Source organism: Plecotus auritus, assembly GCF_963455305.1.
Source record: "Plecotus auritus genome assembly, chromosome: 8".
Lineage (NCBI taxonomy): Eukaryota > Metazoa > Chordata > Mammalia > Chiroptera > Vespertilionidae > Plecotus > Plecotus auritus.
Genome location: NC_137782.1, coordinates 67503163 through 67523301, shown reverse-complemented (window position 1 = coordinate 67523301; position 20139 = coordinate 67503163). Strand labels below are relative to the sequence as shown.

Genomic DNA, 20139 nt, shown 5'->3' with positions numbered 1-20139 from the left:
TAGTACTTTTAAGACATACATAGCCCTGGCTGGCATTGTTCAGTGTTTAGAGACTTGGCCTGTGTACTGAGTTCTCAATTCCTGGTCAAAGGCATATACCCGTGTTGCAGGTCGGGTTCCCTGCTCTCCCCCGTTCCCAGCAGAGTCATGTGGGAGGCATCCAATTGATATGTCTCTGTCACATTGGTGTTTCTCTCTCTCTGTATTTTCCCTCCCCCGCCTCCGTCTTCCACTCTCTCTAAAGAAAAAAATCAATGGAAAAAATATCCTCACTCCTCAGGTGAGGATTAAAAAAAACATACATAAATGTTGTAACACTGCAGATAACCATTTGCAATAATTTCCACTTATCGGAAGTTAACATGTCATACTTTTTCAAATCTACCACCACCAACAACGCATACACACCATTGGTCCTGGGATCTTTATGTTATCACACACACAAAAGGCTTCATACTCTATATTTTATATATATATTTTTTTAATATTTTATTGATTTTTTACAGAGAGGAAGGGAGAGGGATAGAGAGCTAGAAACATCGATGAGAGAGACATCGATCAGCTGCCTCCTACACACCTCCCACTGGGGATGTGCCCGCAACCAAGGCACGTGCCCTTGACCGGAATCGAACCTGGGACCTTTCAGTCCGCAGGCCGACGCTCTATCCACTGAGCCAAACCGGTTTCGGCAAGGCTTCATACTCTAATAACAAATTCCCAGTAGTTATTTGCTTTCTAAAAAATCTCGAGATTACATCCTGTCCCTAGTTTTTTGGAATAAGCACCTTTAATACAGGAGCTAAGATAGGAGAGAAGAGGATTTATTTGTCTTCTTAGGCCTTGATTTTCTTTTTTAAAAATTATATTTTATTGATTTCTTACAGAGAGGAAGGGAGAGGAATAGAGAGTTAGAAACATCGATGAGAAACATCAACCAGCTGCCTCCTGCACACCTCTTACTGGGGATATGCCCGCAACCAAGGTACATGCCCTTGACCAGAATCGAACCTGAGAACTCTCCGCAGGCTGACGCTTTATTCACTGAGCCAAACTGGTCAGGGCAGGCCTTGATTTTCTTCAGCTAGAACTCCAGCTCCTTGCCCTTGAGCACATAACCATCTGCTCAGCCTCGCTGGTCTGGTCTTGAAGCGATGCATGCAAGAAACTTGCCCTGTCTGGCTGGGCATGGCTCGTGGTTGACCATCAGCCTATGAACCAGGTTCAATTCCCGGTCAGGGCACATGCCCGAGTTGCAGGTTCAATCCCTGGTAGGGAGCACAGGAGGCAGCTGATCAATTATTCTCTCTCATCATTAATGTTTCTATCTCTCCCTCTCTGAAATCAATATATATATGAAGTTTGCCCTCCTGGAACTGCTCCTCTAGAAGGCTACTGATTTTGGCATTCCCTTTCCCTTCATCATCATATTTCTTCTGACTTTTTGTTGTTGTTGTTAATCCTCACCCGAGGATATTTGTCCATTGATTTTTAGGGAGAGTAGAAGAGCGAGGGAAAGACAAAGAGAAACATCCATGTGAGAGAAACACATCAATTGGTTGCCTCCCACAGGAGCCCGGACCAGGGCCTGAGCCAAACTGGCTAGGGCTTAACTTTTGATTTGTTTGTTTGTTTGTTTGTTTAAAATCTCTTCCTCCTCACAAGAGAGCTTGGCCCCCTTCTTGCAGCCCAGGGGGCAGTGCATAGTGGGACTAGTACCACTGTCAGTAGGATGTGCTGTCAACAAGCATGATGCAGTTCTTTACTGGAGTCTTGGTACAGACCAGTTTGTTGTTGGGTGCATTGTAGACAACATCAATAATCCTTGTTTTGTGTGCAGAACACTCTGAGCCCCAGGAGAAGTTGCCCATGCCCAGCTGCCCAGCTTCAAGGCATGGTACCTCTTATTTCCTCCCCCACACACAGACTGTATGTATGCAGAGGGGTGGGGGGCAGGGGGGTAAATCTTAGTGTTGGCGGATGTCCCAGCTCATATTTTCACTTCTTGTGGTAGGGATTTCTCTTGTGCCCAGTCTTGTGGCACTTATGCCAGTTGTCCTGAGAGATGGCTTGGTGCCACTGGAAAGAGCCTGTCCCCAGTTGTGTTTTTTTCCTTAAATCTTTAAACAATGTGTGGATTTTGAGAAAGAAAAAGGAAGGGGGAAAGAGAGAAGGAGAAACATCGATTTGTTGTTCCACTTATTTATTCATTCATTAGTTGATTCTTATATGTGCTCTGGCCAGGGATTGAACCCACAACATTGGTGTATTGGGTCAATGTTCTGAGTTATCAGGCCAGAGCCCCCAGGGTTTTTTTTTAAACAACTTTATCAAGGTATAACTTGTCCCATTTTCTCTATAAATTGTTAAGAATTAAAGGGGAATTTAAATTCCCTGTGGGTGTTTAATTTCCAAGAGCTCACCATGGAAAACTGCAACATTAATTTTTGTACAACCCAATAAAGCTAATTTTATTTTAAAATTGGTCTAAAATTGGAAGGTCTGAGTACAAAAGTATATCATTATTTAAATGGAAGATTTGGTCTCTCCCCCTCACCTTTTCAACGAAATCAAATGTTACAGGTACAGGCACAGTTCTGCCTTTAATCTCATCCATCTTCTTCCCTCCCCAAAGGTAATCACTGAAGTTCGTATGTATTATTCCTAAATATGTTTTGTACTTTTTCCACATAGTATGTTTCCATAAACACTATATGGTATTGTTTAGTGCTTTAAAAACATATATTAATGTTAACACACTGCACATTACGTTTGCAATAATTTCCACTTAATCTTTTTTTATGCCCCCAAAAGTCATTTTATCTATCATCTATCTATCTATCGATCTATCGATCTATCGATCTATCTTACTGTGGTATATAACCCATGAGAATAATAATAACCAGCATTTTGGGAGCCCTTATGAAATACGAGGTACTACAAGCATCTTTTCAAAATTCACCTTCTATCTCTATATATAAAAGCCTAAGCGACTGGTCAACTGGTTGCTATGACATGCACTGACCACCAGGGGGCAGACGCTCAACACAGGAGCTGCCCCTTGGTGGTCAGTGCACTCCCACAGCCAAACTCCTGCTGTCCCTCCCCGGGGCTGGCTGACCCCCATTGGGACTGGGCGAGATGCCCAGATTGACCCCCATCACCAGCCAGGCCCAGGAACCCCACACGTACATGAATTTGTGCACCAGCCCTCTAGTTTTAAAATAAAAACGTATGGTCTCTTGGTGAATCCTGCGGCTTGGGCGGGACCAGAGTGGTGGGCGGAGTCTAGGATGGGAAGGGGCGGGGCATGTGAGCGTTGGGCGGGGCCTGGGAGATCCCGGGCTGCTGGGTGGACGCGCTAACCCCGCACAGGAAGCCGTTGACATGGTGGCCCCCGTGGTGTACCTGGTGGCGGCGGCTCTGCTGGTCGGCCTTATCTTCTTCCTCACTCGCAGACAAGGCGGCGCGGCAGCAGGTAGGAGATGTCGCCGCGCCAGGGCCGGTGGGGCCGCGTTTCCGGCCTCCTGAGCCTTGGTAATCCGTCGCGCCGCGGCTCTTGCGCATGCGTCTGCACGCCGGCGGGGCGGCCGCAGCGCCCGCCCGGCGTCAGGCTGCTCCTGCGCTAACGTAGACGTACGCGATCCGCTGGGAACCGCAGTGCTGGAACCCGCGGTCGGGTTAGCAGCGTCCTACACGGTTCTCCCGGCCCCAGGCACTCCAGATCTACTGACCCAGAGGGGTTGGGCCCTGGCGGACAGCACTGCCATCTCTCATTGGGGCGATCCCCCTCTGCGCCCGTAGTTGAGGCCGCAGGAGTTTCCTCCAAAGCTGGCTCCGGAGTGGATGCCAAGAAGTGGGCACCTGAGTGTTTTCTGCCTACCCACCAGCTGGAGAGAACACGAGGCAACTCAAAGAACTGCCTGAAGCTCTCTCTTTTTCCTCTCAAAAAGACACCCATGCACCCTCCTCCCTGTTCTGCACTCCGATCCGAAGATCATGTCCAGGGCATAGAACAGATACATCCTTCATTCCTCACCCCACCCCTTGTCCGCATATGGCTTTGTGTATAATGTCTCTCCCCTTCTCTGGCCCACAAGCCACTCGGAGCACCTGCATGCTCCAATGGCAGGGGAGAGAAGCTGAGGTAAGGCAGATAGCCAACAAATCTTCCTGGAAGGAAAGACAGGCCCCAAGTGGGCTCTCTGGTTGAGATGCCAGATAAAACCATGGCGTTTAGGTGGTATTATGCAAGAAATAAATGCAGTCCTGCAAGGGACATTCGGGTGAAGTCTGGATGGGTCAAGGTGGGCTTCCTGGAGGAGGTAGAGCTTCAGCTCCATCTTGCTCCATCAGGGTGGTAATCTGATGGGCCAGCTGGAAAGGTGGGGCCTTGAGGGGAAAGATGTTAACACAGGCAAGAGGCAAAGGGTGATCTTGCTCATAGACCAAGGTGTGGATCTGGGTTGTAAATGTCTCAATGGTCTGAAAAGTTGGGGTTTGTGCTCTGGGTATTAGGAGCCTGGAGGAAGCTGAGTTGAGGGGGGATGAGACTTTTGGGATGTTGCTCCCCAGCCATCAGGTGGGTTGGGGTGCCGACAGCATTATGGTTCCTCTCTTCCTACAGCCGGCCAAGAGCCACTGCACAATGGAGAAGAGCCAGTAACAGCAGGCCGAGTGGTCCAGCCCGAGGAGCAGAGGGCTGGGGCTAGACCCCGGCGCCGCAGGGACCTGGGCAGCCGCCTGCAGGCCCAGCGTCAAGCCCAACGGGTGGCCAGGTTGGAGGTGGATGAGAATGAGGATGAGGCTGTCATCCCAGGTGAGTGGGGCCATAGCCTGTAGGGGAAGGGAACTGGTTCAGGGGAAAAGAGGACTCCAAAAGCTGGGTAGAAGGATAAGGTGTGGAGCCAGTGTGGGATGGAATGTGGGTAGGAGGATAGGGTGTGGAGCCATAGGATGAAATGTGGCCAGACTTGGACTTGGCCTTCAGTCCTAGGGACCAAAAGTTCTGGATCCTGACCCTTATTTTTTTGGGCTGACCCCCTCTTCCTTCACCTTGGTTCTCAGTGTCCAAGCAGGAGGGCAGGGATCTTTAGATTGACCACAAGAGTTTCTCAGTCCATTCCTTATATTCCAGCAGCCTTCCTGGTGTGGGCATATTCATTCCCGGAGGGCCTCACCCCAGAGCCGGAGTTCCTGGCTAAGAGCTTCTGCAGTTCCTGGAGTAGAGTCACCCATAACCTGAGAAGAGTTTGAGGACAGAGATATTCTTTTGACAAGAGCCTCTATATCCCTGGTGCTGGGAGACCAACAGAGAGCCCTTAGGATTATGTAAAAGAATATCCCTTTCCAGTGCTCCATAGCTGGCTTGAGACTGAGGAGGAAGCATTTGGGGCTTTTGCCCTTGTACCTTTGGAAATTAGCCCCTTGAGTGCAAAAAAGAGGCCTTCTGTTGCACCATTCCTCCTGTCTCAGACTTGGGAGTCAAACATCCTTGCTATCAGGAATCAGCAAGTCTTTAACTTTTAGGGCCTTTGGGGTAATCCTGGGGTTTGGGCTGTCTTTTTGCATTGGATCTGGTGAGTCAAAGGGATAAATAACCCTGGCCAGGGGCTGAGCCCAGAACCCTCAGTAGTTCCTGACTACAGTGAAGATGATTTGAGATTTGAGATGGGAGGGAGAGGGGGATGGGGATAAATTTCCCCTGGGACATCCTTCCCTGGAGCTTTGGCTCAGAGACAGAAAACAGAACTGCAAGCCCAGACAGTCCTGCCTGTGATTTGCAGGCATTCAAATATTGGAACCTGGTGCCTCCCTCTATGGCTATGCAGCAACTAAAGTTATCTCTTCCCTTGCCCTCTGGTCCCCACACCCTACCACCACCCCTAATACACGTACTAGTACACCCGGAGTTTAAATTTCTGCATTCATGGCAGATGCCTCTGGAGGGCAGAGCTGGGCTAGTGACTTGCAGGTGGGTGAAGGTACCAGGGACAAGGGGTTGGGTGGATCCATCATCCTCTCTAGCCAGGACCTAAAGTGTCTCTAACCACACTTAGCCCATGAGGAAGAAGACAGTGAGAAGCCAGTGGAAACTCACCTGTCAGGGAAAATTGGAGCCAAGAAACTACGGAAACTGGAGGAGAAACAAGCACGAAAAGCCCAGCGAGAGGCAAGCAGGAGGGGTGGGGTGCAGCTCTGGGAAGTGGGAAAGGGCCCTGCCTTCCCTGTTCCCTATGGTGAACCCTTCCTTTGAGGATCTTTGCATGCTGGGCTGGTGTTTGCTGCTTGCCTGGTTTTGTCTCCTGCAGCCTTGGTCTGTGGCCTGGTCCAGGCATTGCCTGCCCTGGCCTGTTTGGGAGGTGGGCAACCTCTAGCCAGGGGTGGGGATGTGCCCCTATGAAGACCTCTCTCCAGGCAGAGGAAGCTGAGCGTGAGGAGCGGAAACGCCTTGAGTCCCAGCGTGAGGCAGAGTGGAAGAAGGAGGAGGAGCGGCTTCGGCTGGAAGAGAAACAGAAGGTGAGGCCGACCCCAGATCCTGACTCTGACACCTGACTAGGCAGCCTTGTTTCCCATGCAGCTCCCCAACTCCTCCAACCCAGAAGATAGGCCATAGACCAGGTGCAGGGGCAGGCCTGGGTTTACTTGGCCCTGGGTTCTAGGTGCCGTCTGTGTAAAGGTACTGCTGAAAAGCAGAGCCTGAGATGGGAATTTTCATGCCTGTGTTGTATCGATCATATCTGGAATACTTGAAGAACATTCAGGTGGTGAGAGTGGCTAGAGCAGGGTAAGCAAGGAGAGGGGTCAAAGAGGTAAAGGTGGGGGGATCTAGATCCTGAGGGCCTTGAGGCTGTTACAGGTCACTGTGAGAGATGGTGGACCCTGCCTGAGCCAGGTCCTGTTTAGGGCCTGGCATAGAAGAGATGCTCAGGGATGGGGGCCACAGCAATAAAGGTTGTTAATGACCACTTGTTTGCCAGATGCTTTCTTTTTCTGAGAACCAGGTACCCAAGAAAGAGAATATCACAAAGATGTGCTGTGATATAGGGTAAGAGCCAGGGCTGCCCCAGCTGGGAAGACCCCATAGCTTTGTGCCTTCAGGTTCTGACTGGCCTCATTGTTCAGGATGGCAGAAAGCCTGGCTGTGGGTGCTGTAGTGAAGGGACCAGAACACAGCAGAGGGAGGCATTAGCAGAGAGGGCTTTTCACCTTTCTAAGTATTGACTCTGGCTAATGCACCTTCAATATCCTGGGGCTCTTCTCTCCCTCACTCAGTTTCCCCTGTTATTGACATCTTATCTATTGTGGCCTATTTCCCACAACTAATATGGATATATTATTATTAACTAAACCTCACACATTATTCAGATTTTATTCGTTTTCCCCCCAGTGTCTTTTCTCGTTTCCAGGATCACATCCAAAATACCACATTACACTTAGTTGTCATATCTTCTTAGGCTCTTCTGGATTGTGACAATTTCTCAGACTTTTCTTGCTATATATATATATTTCTTTATTGATTTCAGAGAGGAAGGGAGAAGGAGAGAGAGATAGAAACATCAATGGTGAGAGAGAATCATTGATCGGCTGCCTCCTGCACATCCCACACTGGGGATCAATCCCACAACCTGGACATGTGCCCTTGGCCGGAATCGAACCTGGGACCCTTCAGTCCGCAGGCTGATGCTCTATCCAGGGGTCCTCAAACTTTTTAAACAGGGGGCCAGTTCACTGTCCCTCAGACCGTTGGAGGGCCGGACTATAGTTTAAAAAAAAAACAAACTATGAACAAATTCCTATGTGCACTGCAGGCCCGGGACGAGTCGGCTGCTAAGCAGGACAGGCAGTGGCACCCGGCGGGCCGGATAAATGTCCTCGGTGGGCCTCATGTGGCCCACGGGCCATAGTTTGAGGACCCCTGCGTATCCACTGAGCCAAGCCGGCTAGGGCAGACTTTCCTTGCTTTTGATTAACTTGATTGTTTGAAGAGTGCTGGGAAAGTATTTTGTACAGTGTTCCTCAATTTGCATTGGCTGATGTTTTTCTCATGGTTAGACGGAGGTTATGGGTTTCTGGCAGTAAGACCACAGGCGAAGTGCCATCTTCAACACAACATATCAGTGGTACATGTTATCAACTTGACGAGTCACTAGTGATGTTAACCTAGATCACCTGGCTGGGGTTTTGTCAAATTTCTCCACTGTAGCCCAGCCGCTGTATCTCAGTAGATGAGCGTTGACCCATGAACCAAGAGGTCACTGGTTCAATTCCTGGTCACGATCCCCAGTAGGGGGTGTGCAGGAGGCAGCCAATCAATGATGCTTCTCTCTCATCGATGTTTCTATCCCTCTCTCCCTCTCCCTTGCTCTCTCTCTAAAAACCAATAAAAACATTTTTTAAAAAAGAAAGCTCTTAGGAAGAGTTAGAATTTAAGAAACAAAATTTCTCCACTTTCCTTCTCATACTTCTTCATAAACAAGTCACTGTGCACAGGCCACCCTTAAGGGGTGGGGATTTATGCCCAGCCTCATTTAGAGAGCATCTACAAAAAGTATTAGGAGTGCTTGCTTTGGCAGCACATATACTACTAGTAAAATTGGAATGATACAGAGAAGATTAGGAAGGATGACACGCAAATTCGTGAAGCATTCCATATTTTTTTTTAAATAAATCTTTATTCAGATTATTACAATTGTTTCTCCTTTTTCCCCCCACACTGTCCTCATCCATTGGTGTATGATTTTTTTTTTTAATATATTTTATTGATTTTTTACAGAGAGGAAGGGAGAGGGATAGAGAGTTAGAAACATCGATGAGAGAGAAACATCGATCAGCTGCCTCCTGCACACCTCCCACTGGGGATGTGCCTGCAACCAAGGTACATCCCCTTGACCGGAATCGAACCCGGGACCCTTCAGTCCGCAGGCCGACGCTCTATCCACTGAGCCAAACCGGTTTCGGCTGGTGTATGATTTTTGTCCAGTCTCTTCCTGAACCCCCCATACCCCTTTCCCCCTGAGAATTATCAGTCCACTCCCTTTCTATGCCCCTGATTCTATTATATTCACCAGATTATTCTGTTCCTCAGGTTTTTAATTCACTTGATTTTTAGGTTCACTTGTTCATAGATATGTATTTGTTGTTCATAATTTTTCTCTTTACTTTTTTCTTCCTCTTCTTTAAGAATACCTTTCAGCATTTCATATAATACTGGTTTGGTGGTGATGAACTCCTTCAGCTTTTTCTTATCTGTGAAGCTCTTTATCTGCCCTTCAATTCTGAATGATAGCTTTGCTGGGTAGAGTAATCTTGGTTGTAGGTTCTTGCTATTCATCACATTGAAAATTTCTTGCCACTCCCGTCTGGCCTGCATAGTTTCTGTTGAGAAATCAGCTGACAGTCGTATGGGTGCTCCATTGTAGATAATTAACTGTTTTTCTCTTGCTGCTTTTAATATTCTCTCTTTGTCTTTTGCTCTTGGCATTTTAATTATGATGTGTCTTGGTGTGGTCCTCTTTGGATTCCTTTTGTTTGGGGTTCTGTGCGCTTCCTGGACTTGTAAGTCTATTTCTTTCACCAGGTGGGGGAAGTTTTCTGTCATTATTTCTTCCAATAGGTTTTCAGTATCTTGCTCTCTCTCTTCTTTTGGCACCCCCATAATTCTGATGTTGGTACGCTTGAAGTTGTCCCAGAGTCTTCTTACACTATCTTCAACTTTTTGGGTGTTGTTTTTTTTTTCTTTTTGCTTTTTCAGTTGAGTGTTTTTTGCTTCTTTGTATTTCAATTCTTTGACTTGATTCTTGTGTTCTTCTAGTCTGTTTTTGGGTCTCTGTATAATATTTTTTATTTCAGTCAGTGTATGTTTAATTTCTAGTTGGTCCTTTTTCATATCTTCGAGGGTCTCGTTATATTTATCGGCCTTTTCTAGGATATTCTTGAAAAGCCTTATAACCGTGGTTTTGAATTCTATATCCAGTCGTTTGTTTTCCTCCATTTCTTTCGTTTGTGATCTGTTTCTTTGACGCCGCATTTTCACTGCTTCCCTGAGTTGGTAGGGTAAATTTGTGTGCTAGGTTTCCTATATGGCCCAGTGGGTCGGCCTCCCCAGTTAACCTGAAGTGGACACTCTTGGTGCACCCCTTTGTGGACTGTGCGTACAGCCTTGTTGTAGTTAAGTCTTGATTGTTGTTGGTATCACTGGGAGGAATTGACCTCCAGGCCAGTTGGCTGTAAGGATCAGCTGTGTCTATGCTGGGAGAAGTTCGGTGCTGGAGACAGCCTTATAGGATTAGACTTGCCAAATTGCAATAGCCTCTGTGCTCAGCTTGGATGGGGTGGAGTCTCAGGGCGGAGCAGACAGTCTTGGCTTCCTGTCAGCCTTGCCCTTGCACGCACTCGTAGACCTCTGCCTTCCCCAGCTCCCGAGTCTCCGCCCGAGAGTCCAGACTCCCCCCACAAGAGCGTGGGTCCCCAGGGGCTCGCCTGGAACTGGGGTTCACTGCAGTCAGAACTGGGGCTCAGTGCAGTCAGGAGCCTCTGACTCCCTTCCACTAGGGAAAGCCTGTGGCAACCTCCGCTTCCTTTGTGCGCACTGGCACGCGCGCGCCTTCAGACCTCTGCCTTCCCTGGCTCCTGAGTCTCCGCCCAAGAGTCCAGACTCCCCCCACAAGAGCGTGGGTCCCCAGGGGCTCGCCTGGAACTGGGGTTCAGTGCAGTCAGAACTGGGGCCCAGTGCAGTCAGGAGCCTCTGACTCCCTTCCACTAGGGAAAGCCTGTGGCAACCTCTGCAGCCTTTGTGCGCACTGGCACGCGTGCTCCTTCAGACCTCTGCCTTCCCGGCTCCTGAGTCTCCGCCCGAGAGTCCAGACTCCCCCTGTAAGAGCGTGGGTCCCCAGAGGCTCGCCCGGAACTGGGGTTCAGTCCAGTCAGAACTGAGGTTCAGTGTGGTCGGGGGCTTCCTTCCCCCTTCCGCCAGAGAAAGTCAGCCAGGCTCTCAGCCGCCCTTCCTCTCTGCGTGCACAAAGACCCTTTGCTGTACCTCCAATTCTCTGTGAGCTTTTCTCTTTCCTTCTAGTTGTAGAATTTTCACTCAGCCAGCTTTCCTGTGGTTCTGGATGGTGTCCGTTCTGTCTTTTAGTCGTAGTTTTGAAATTGTTGTGCGAGGCAGCAGTTTAGGTGCTTACCTATGCCGCCATCTTGGTTTCTCCAGCATTCCATATTTTTTTAAAAAGTATTTGGAATTCTTTTGTAAGGGAGATTTATGTTTTCTTCTCTGTTTATATACTCAACTGTTTATTTTTACCTACATGGACTTATGACAACTTATTTTGTACTTTGTCTTGTAATCCAATACTATTTTATCTATTTTATTGCTGCGATTGTTCCAGTGTTGGCCATTCTTTCAGTTGGCTGCTGTATACCTTTGACATACTCTCATTGTTTTCTTACTTTTGGCACTGCAAGGTGCTCCAGGCTCATCAGGATATTTCCTGTCCCCGCTTGAGCTTTGTGTTTTGAAAAGATCTTTCTGAGAGGTCTAGGAAATGGATTAGGTTGTGGGGAGGTTGTTGTACTAGGTGATGGTGGTGATGGTGATGATGGATGGACTGAGATGCTTTCTGGAAGTTAAGTGGAGATGGGACCTCATTTCTGACTGGGGCCACTGGCCAGAGGGCTGTGTGACTCACTGAGCCAGGGACTCAGGAGGAGGATCAGACGTGTGGGGAATAGATCACAGGGTCCTTCTAGAACATAATTCAATTTGAGGTACTTGTGTGACAGCCCAATGAGTGTGTCATGTGGGCAGTCATGTGCTTGGGAGTAGAGATTTGGGCAGGGATACAACTGTGGCAGCCACTGGCACGAAAATGGTTATTGGGCATGGAGAAAGAATGGAAAAGGGAGGAGGCGGAAAGAATGGCCCGAGGAGCAGGAGGGAGTACAGGAGAGGTGGGATCTGGAAGCCAAGGGAAGAGAGAGGGCGTGGTCAACTCTGCCCAATACCACTGAGAAGACAGGCCTGGGAGGCTGATGGTTGTCCATTGGGTTTGGTGGGATTAAGAGCATGGGCGAGATGGTAGCAGGAGTTGTTTCAGAGGAGCTGGGTACACAGAAGCCAGATAGAGTGGGCCGGAGTGTGAATGGATGGTGAGGATATGAAGCCTTAGGAGTTTGTTTGCATATGACAGGAAAGAGAGGGAGAGGGTGATGGGAGAATATTGTGGGAGGGGTCATGGAACTATGAGAAGAGGGGCCTCTGCCTTCTGTTCAACATGGGGGCCAGAGGGATCGGGGTCTTGAAGGAGCTCTGTCCCTAAGAAAGGGCTGAGCTGTATGACTGGTGCCCTGTGGGGGCAGCAAGGACCAGAACAGGAATGGGGTGGGCACCTGTGCCCAAATACCTGACTCTTGCCCACTCTGTGTCCACAGGAGGAGGAGGAGAGGAAAGCCCGGGAGGAGCAGGCCCAGCGGGAGCATGAGGAGTACCTGAAACTGAAGGAGGCCTTCGTGGTGGAGGAGGAGGGCGTGGGCGAGACCATGACTGAGGAACAGGTGAGCCTGCCACTCCTTCGAAACCCTCCACCCACCAAGGCAGGCCTGTGGCAGACCCAAGGCTGGCCATCGCATCCCAGACACCCTGCTGCTCCTCACCTGCCTCCTCAGTTAGGCAGTGAGAGATGGGTGGGCATGATGACCAGCAGGCTCTAGCAGCAAGAGGCCTTGTCCTCAGGAGAGGTGGTGCTTCCAAAACCCTCATTGTGGGAGGCTGTGCTGCTGGCGAAGGTGGGTGGCACATGCAGGTGGTTGGGCGGGCACACAAGCAAGCACACAGGCAGGTGGCACTCAGGTGGGCAGGTGGGTAAGCTCCTGCAGCCTCTGCAAGGGCGACACTCACTCTGGTTTCTCTGCTCCTTTAGTCCCACAGCTTCCTGACAGAGTTCATCAACTACATTAAGGTAAGAAGCCAAAGAGCAGAGCATGGTGTCAGCTTCCTGCCGTGTGTGTGTGTGTGTGTGTGTGTGTGTGTGTGTGTGTGAGAGAGAGAGAGAGAGAGAGAGAGAGAGAGAGAGAGATGTGTGTTCTCAAGGCCTAGACGGAGCCGATCCAAGTGGGGGCTGTAGGAGTTTCAAGCTCATGCAAGTGTGGGCAGTAGGGCCGAAAGGGGCTGAGCTGCCAGGGTCATGGCCAGGAGTGTCTCTTCTCTGACCCCGAAGGTGGAGAAGGACCTGGGTCTGTGTGGGAGGCATGAGCCTTTGATCGCTTCCTCACACTCAGGGTTTGACAGTTTCCCTGCTCAGTGAGTCACTGTATACTCAAGTTTCTTTATGTGTGTTTTCTGTCAGTTCTGTCACCCAGAGTCTCCACTGACTTGAAACAAGCATCCCTGCCATGTGTGCCTGACCTGGAACTTGGGTCTTGGGGTGGGGGTGAAAATGATGCTGCTTCCTTTGGAATTTAGGGCAGGGTGGCCGGTATGTCCCCTTCTATGCACAGGCCACCCAGGTGCTGCTCTGGGTTGCATAAGCATAAGCACTGTCCTGCTCTGCTTTGCTGCTAAGCAACTTCTCTCCCACGAAGGATGCGAGAGGTTTTCAAGAGCAGCTCAGAGAAGCAGAGGCGGCTGAGGGATGGAGTACAGAGGGAGCGGGGGTGGGGGTGGGACTTGGGGGTGCCAAGGAACCAGGGCTTGCATAATCCTCCCCCACCTCCTGAAAGAGAGCAGGGTTTAGATGCCTCCCAGCAGCTGGGGGCTGGGGTTTCCCAAGAAGAAGAAAGCTCCCTCAGGGTGTGCCCATTCCCCTCTGATGGAGCCCATTGTCCATACTGGCACACGTGAGGGCTGCAGCCTGGGCAGGACATCTCTCACACTTCCCTGCTGCCGTTTGGAGCTTTCTGTCCCCATCTACCCAGTGGGCAGCACCGTGGCCCTGTGTCCTTCCTCCAGGAAGCCCTCTGTCAGCTTTAGTTCGCCCTATCCTCTACAGAGACCTGAGAAAAGGCCCAGGCAGTTCCAGCGCTCACTTTCCATGGCTCCAGAGGAACCATCTTCTGGTGGATCTCCAAACTCTTCTGGACCTTAGAGGTCTTTGCAGCCTGTGCTGATTGTCCCAGAGATTCTGTCTGCAGGGAAAAGGAGGCCTTTCAAAATCTAGCCCTCCCATCCTACCCTCCTGGCTCCAAGGGGTGAGCTCTGTTCTCTTAGTGTTTCAGAACTGGTGGCACATTATTGTGCCAGCATAGTTATGTGAGGCATAGTTCTGACTCGTTTTTGTCAATCGGTCCACTCTCCTTTCTGATCAGGGCTAGGTTTTTTGTTGGTTTATTTTTCCAAGCTGATTTTTGGCCCCAGCACCACAGGGGTCACCTGGGGTGACTTTGTGTTCCCACTTTGAGCTGCCTCTGAGAACCCAGTACGCACCCCCTGCTTTGTAGGTAGAGGCCAGCTGGCCAGGTCACCTTGTGCTTGCCCGTTCCCTGTCCAACTGCCGCTCGCTTGCCTTCCTGCTTGCACATTCAGTTTGGCATTTAGAACAGTCACATGCCATCTCAGCCCGGGAGGTGTCACTGTGTCACTCCTCCCCCAGCTCATTTGCTATGAAAGAATCACGGAAACATACAAGGCTGCCTTCTCTAGCATCATATGCTGTCTGTTTGTGGGGGAGGCAGGGGCAGATGCATGTGTAGGACCCAGCAGTGGACTCTCAGCTGCACACCCCCGATCCCACCCAGAACTAAAGGCTCTGCTGAGGGTTTGAGGGAAGCATGTGGAACATGGCTGTGGTGTGGAAAGTACTGAGAATGTTAGCAAGAGTTATTTTAAGGGCCCAGTTCCTCAGATGGTCTGAAGAGGATGGTGAGAAGAAGTGTGAGGATCTCCGGGCATAGCAGGGATAAGCAAAGGCAAGGTGGGAATGAGCCATACTGCCTCTACTGAGACCCCTGCTTGTTGTGCCTTTTTAAAATATATATATATTTTTTCTTATTTTTATTGATTTCAGAGAGGAAGGGTGAGGGAGAGATAGAAACATCAATGATGACAGAGAATCATTGATTGGCTGCCTCTTGCACACCTCCTACTGGGGATCGAGCCCGTAACCCAGGCATGTGCCCTTGACCGGAATCGAACCCGGGACCCTTCAGTCCAGAGGCTGATGCTCTATCCACTGAGCCAAACCAGCCAGGGCTTTTTTGCGCCCTTTTATCTGCTTGTTTGCGCCCTTTTATCTGCTCTCTCCTTGTCTAGATTCTGTGTGTGTGTGTGTGTGTGTGTGTGTGTGCGCGCGTGTGACCAGATTCTTGCCTGTCTCCCCTGTCCGTCTGTAAGTTCAATGTTTTGGTCACCATTGTATTTCCCACACCTTCTCAGTCCTGGCAGGTCCTCAGCAAATAATCCTGGAGATAGTTTTTTGTGTTTTTTTTTTAATATATATTTTATTGATTTTTTACAAAGAGAAAGGGAGAGGGAGAGAGTTAGAAACATCAATGAGAGAGAAACATTAATCAGCTGCCTCCTGCACACCCCCTACTGGGGATGTGCCCGCAACCAAGGTACATGCCCTTAACCGGAATCGAACCTGGGCCCCCGCAGGCCGACGCTCTACCCACTGAGCCAAACCGGTTAGGGCCTGGAGATAGTTTTTAAAATAGCTTTTGGTTGGGTCTGGCTGGTTGGCTCAGTTGGTTGAACATCGTCCCATGCACTGATCCATTGCAGTTAGGGCACATACCTGGGTTGCAGGCTCGATTCCCAGTAGGGGGCTTGCAAAAGGCAGCCAATCGATGTTTCTATCTCTCTCTCTCCCTCTCCCTTCCTCTCTCTCTAAAATCAATAAAAACGTATTTTTTAAAAATTAAAATTGTTTTTGGTGACTGTCACTCCATCCCTTCATCTTATGGTGCTTCCCCTTCCAACCTGTCTGTGATGTTAAAAAAGATACAGCTGGCTACCAGAGAAAGTGGCAGCTGTGCTTGACTCCCCACATGTGTGTGTGTCTCAGTTTGGTGCCCAGCCCAGGATGAAGCCTGTGGGCCAGGTGGTAGTTTAGGCAGATACCTCTCCAAAAGCAGGGGAAAGGTAGAGTGTATGAGTGTGTGTGTCTCGGTGTACACATGGTTGGGAGAGTGTGTGAGTGAGTGTGTGAGGTGATTAAGGCTCTTCCACAGGAATCTACTAGTATTCAGTTACCCAGGCACCCAAAGCAGATCAGATCAGAATGCAAACCTCAGTTTGTATTGAGGGGGATTTGCCCACTTAGCCTCCCTCCTTTTACTCTTTCTCTTTGTAGCAGTCCAAGGTTGTGCTCTTGGAAGACCTGGCTTCCCAGGTGGGCCTGCGGACTCAGGTAAGCCCTGGAAGATGGCCTGCTGTGTGGAGTGTGGCTGTCAGAGGGGGCCTGCCCTAAAGATGGAGAGTCTTGTTGCCCCTTCTACCCTGCCCCAACCAGGAGGGAGTAGAGAGGAGGACTCTCTTGGCACCCCAAGAATCCTGCGGGGGTTTTGGTGTGTGTGTGTTTTGTTTTGGTTTTTTTGCATTTTCAAATATATTTTTATCTTATGAATGAGGAGTCACATTCTCTTTAAATATCCAAGAGGCATTTTTCCAAGCTAGAACCCTGCCTTTCTGCTAGATGGAAGAAAAGGCAGAGGAGAAAAGAATAAAGTCCTATCACTCCAGCAGCCCCTGTAACTGAAGCAGCCCAAGTCTAGTTACCTTGACAACTCTTGCAAACAGGCTATACCAGCCTTCATGGCCAAATGTCACCACTGCTCCTCTCCTGGTTGGAAAAGTGCCTCTCTTGGGGTCCTGCAGGGCCCCAGCCTCTTCTTCCCTGATACCCTCCAGAGGAGAAGCAGAGTCACATTGGATGGTGGAGCAGCCATGAGAGTGGGGAGGAAGAGATTTGGCTGTGGTGGCAGAGAGGTTGCAGGTGCCTTTTCTGGGGATGGCAGCACCCGTCTCTACTCTGAGAATTGTTCTCCTCACAGGACACCATAAACCGCATTCAGGACCTGCTGGCTGAGGGGACTCTGACAGGTGAGAGGATGAGAATCAATCACTGCAGGCCTTGGCTTTGGGGAGTGTCTAACCACAGAGGGCTCCAGATACTTGTTGTAGAGGCAGAATCATAACCGAGGGTGGGGGGAACGGTGTGCAATGATGGACACTGAGCAGGGGACACTGTTAGAAGGAGGACGTGCCACCCAGGGATGGCTCAGGGTACCAGGACAGGCAAGGAAGCCTGATTTGACACCTAGCCAGGATTGGATGCATCCAGGAAAGGATGGAGCAGGTAGGCAGGCCTGGAGGGCTCAGAGCCAGTTGTGAAGGGGTGGGAGGGCATCTCAGGCCAGATGAGGAGGGCCCAGAAGGCTCAGCCCCACAACCTGTGTGTCCCCACAGGTGTGATTGACGACCGGGGCAAGTTCATCTACATAACCCCAGAGGAACTGGCTGCTGTGGCTAACTTCATCCGACAGCGGGGCCGGGTGTCCATCACTGAGCTTGCTCAGGCCAGCAACTCCCTCATTGCCTGGGGCCAGGAGCCCCCTGCCCAGGCCCCAGCCTGACCTAAACCTTCCCTCTTGGACTCAGAGCTGGCATGGCCTACCTGACCATACATCTTTATCCCTCTCCACCATCCTGGGGCAGTGATGGAGTGTGACTAGGCAGTTCTAGATTAAAGGCATGTGAGCACTGCTGAGCTTGGTGTGGCTTCGTGTGGCAGAAGGCCTGGCCTGGGATCCCAAATGAGCAGGTGAAATCTAAGCCTCAGAAAGTACCTGAGGATTGAGAGTGGGAGAGAGGGTGGAGTGTCCTATGGAAGCAAATGGAAGTTCTTTTTTTTATCAAGCATCCATTCATTCAAAAAACACACAAAAAACTTAGTATTTATTGTGTTCCTTTGTATTCTGCAAGCCAAGCTCCCAAGGTCTGGAGGAGATCTTTCTGTTCTTCCTTCATCCTTCCAAGAGCAAAAGTGAAAAACCTCTTGGGCCACGTCTCCCCTAACTGAGGAGGGAGGTCTCACCATCCTCCTATATAATAAAAGCCTAATATGCAGATCTACCGAATGGCGGAACAACCGGTCGCTATGATGCACACTGACCACCAGGGAGCAGACACTCAACACAGGAGCTGTCCCCTGGTGGTCAGTCAGCTCCCACAGGGGGAGTGCCACTCAGCCAGGCTCACGGCTGGCAAGCGCAGTGGTGGTGGCGGGAGCCTCTCCCACCTCTGCAGCAGCGCTAAGGATGTCCGACTGACAGCTGGGAGTGGGCCTAAGCCAGCCATGGGCAAACTACGGCCCGCAGGCTGGATCCGGCCTGTTCGACTGTTCTATCCGGCCCGTGGAGCCGAAAGAGCGGAGGGTTCTCTTGCTCTCCCCTCCGCTCCTTTACTTTGAATTTATATTAGTTCACACAAACACTCCATCCATGCTTTTGTTCTGGCCCTCCGGTCCAGTTTAAGAACCCATTGTGGCCCTTGAGTCAAAAAGTTTGCCCACCCCTGGCCTAAGCCATCAGCCCACCCCTGAGGGCTCCCAGACTGCGCGAGGGTGCAGGCAGGGCTGAGGGATGCGCCTCCCCCACCCCTAGTTTTTTATATGGATTCAGGAGCCCTGAGGAAGGCTGAGCCCAGCTGGTGTGGCTCAGTGGTGGAGCATGGACCCATGAACCAGGAGGTCATGATTTGATTTCTGGTCAGGGCACATGCCCAGATTGCCAGCTTGGTCCCCAGTGGGGGCATGCAGGAGGCAGCTGATCAATGATTCTCTCCCATCATTGATGTTTCTTTCTCTCCCCCTCTCCCTTCCTCTCTCTGAAATCAATAAAAACATTAAAAAAAAAAAAAAAAGGAAGGAAGCCTGAGAGCCCTTAGGAAGAGAAGTAATAAGCTGTGCCAAGGAAAGATTCCTAAGGAACATTAGCCTTTAAGAGGGAGGTCAGGGAGGGTGAGAGGCAGGGCCAGTTTCTTGTAGGTCAGGTGGAGGGAAGAGGAGGACCTGCTTGAGCTGGATAGAATTGTGCCATGGAGGGGCATTGCCTCATAGAGCACATCACATGAATTCAGCTCTACATATTTGACAAGTCTAAATGGTGTGGTGATTCCACCCACTAGTGGATATGAGGACCATATGCTCTGGAGTGGGTGTAAGATGGGAGATGTGTGTCTCCTGTAGGGTCAGTCACTCTAGTTCCTGTGGACTATTCATAGCATGAGTATCCTGCTGTGCTGAGGGTGAGGCATGTGTTTAAATGTGTATTCCTTATGCAAGGTGGCCCCTGAACATAAACCACCTACTTCCTCTGATGCCTGGTGGTGGAGGAGGCAGCTTTGTGTTCCAGTCTAAAAGGAAATTTTATGTGGATGGTGATGGGGAGACAGAACATCAGGTTCCAGGGTGGAGCGTTCCTGAGGGCTTGTCAGGGGTGATTTAGACTCATTTGGTATCATAAGCATTAGCTGTAGAACCTAAATTCCAAGTAAAGTGTGACTTTGCTACTTCTGTTAGCAAATGGCACTTGGAGTCACCCGGAGCTAGGCATCACATGCGTTGTTTGGAAGGCCATCTGGGAGCCCACAGTAGGATGGGGGCAGGAACAGATGATGCCCCAGCCAACTGAGCTACCTGGCCAGCGTGGCCCCTCTTTTATAGTGAGATTATTTTCCTTACATCAGGAAATCTTGACTGTTGATTACAACCAATCAGATAAGTTTTGATTTTTTTAATTTCCAAGTTATAAAATGCTTGTTATGCTTGTTCTGGGTACCTAGTCTTCATAACCCAGCCCCATGGTTGGCAAACTGCGGCTCGCGAGCCACATGCGGCTCTTTGGCCCCTTGAGTGTGGCTCTTCCACAAAATACCACGGCCTGGGCGAGTCTATTTTGAAGAATTGGCATTAGAAGAAGTTTAAGTTTAAAAAATTGGGCTCTCAAAAGAAATTTCAATCGTTGTACTGTTGATATTTGGCTCTGTTGACTAATGAGTTTGCCGACCACTGCCACTTGCTCCCAGTAGAGTCTAGTCCAGTTCAGTTTGGTTCTATCACAACTTCTCTTTTTGATGCACCTTCAAGGCCTGTTATTGACAAGCCTGTGATTGGAGAGCCATATAATGCAACTTGTCTTTTCGAAAAA

General features: G+C 49.9%; 1 protein-coding gene and 1 pseudogene across 3 annotated transcripts; one reads left to right on the top strand and one right to left on the bottom strand.

Moving 5' to 3' along the window:
- Nucleotides 1–1292: 1292 nt before the first annotated feature.
- On the bottom strand, nucleotides 1293–2614 carry LOC308256578 (small ribosomal subunit protein eS8-like; annotated as a pseudogene). Its single transcript has 3 exons — nucleotides 2555–2614; nucleotides 1631–2076; nucleotides 1293–1433 (listed from the first exon to the last, which is right to left on the bottom strand). The product of its transcript is annotated as a small ribosomal subunit protein eS8-like (transcript).
- Nucleotides 2615–3293: 679 nt separating this feature from the next.
- Nucleotides 3294–17699, top strand: DDRGK1 (DDRGK domain containing 1). Of its 2 annotated transcripts, none has more exons than XM_080686210.1 (9): nucleotides 3294–3475; nucleotides 4625–4816; nucleotides 6057–6169; nucleotides 6415–6516; nucleotides 12427–12549; nucleotides 12915–12953; nucleotides 16284–16340; nucleotides 16841–17032; nucleotides 17399–17699. In XM_080686210.1, exons 1-8 carry the CDS (start codon nucleotides 3385–3387, stop codon nucleotides 16991–16993), a joined length of 870 nt encoding a protein of 289 aa, XP_080542336.1. In that variant the 5' UTR covers nucleotides 3294–3384; the 3' UTR covers nucleotides 16994–17032; nucleotides 17399–17699. The 2 variants fall into 2 exon arrangements, with proteins under 2 accessions (XP_080542336.1, XP_080542337.1); XM_080686211.1 differs by having other exon boundaries at nucleotides 3370–3475; nucleotides 16984–17032.
- The last annotated feature ends 2440 nt before the right edge of the window (nucleotides 17700–20139 follow it).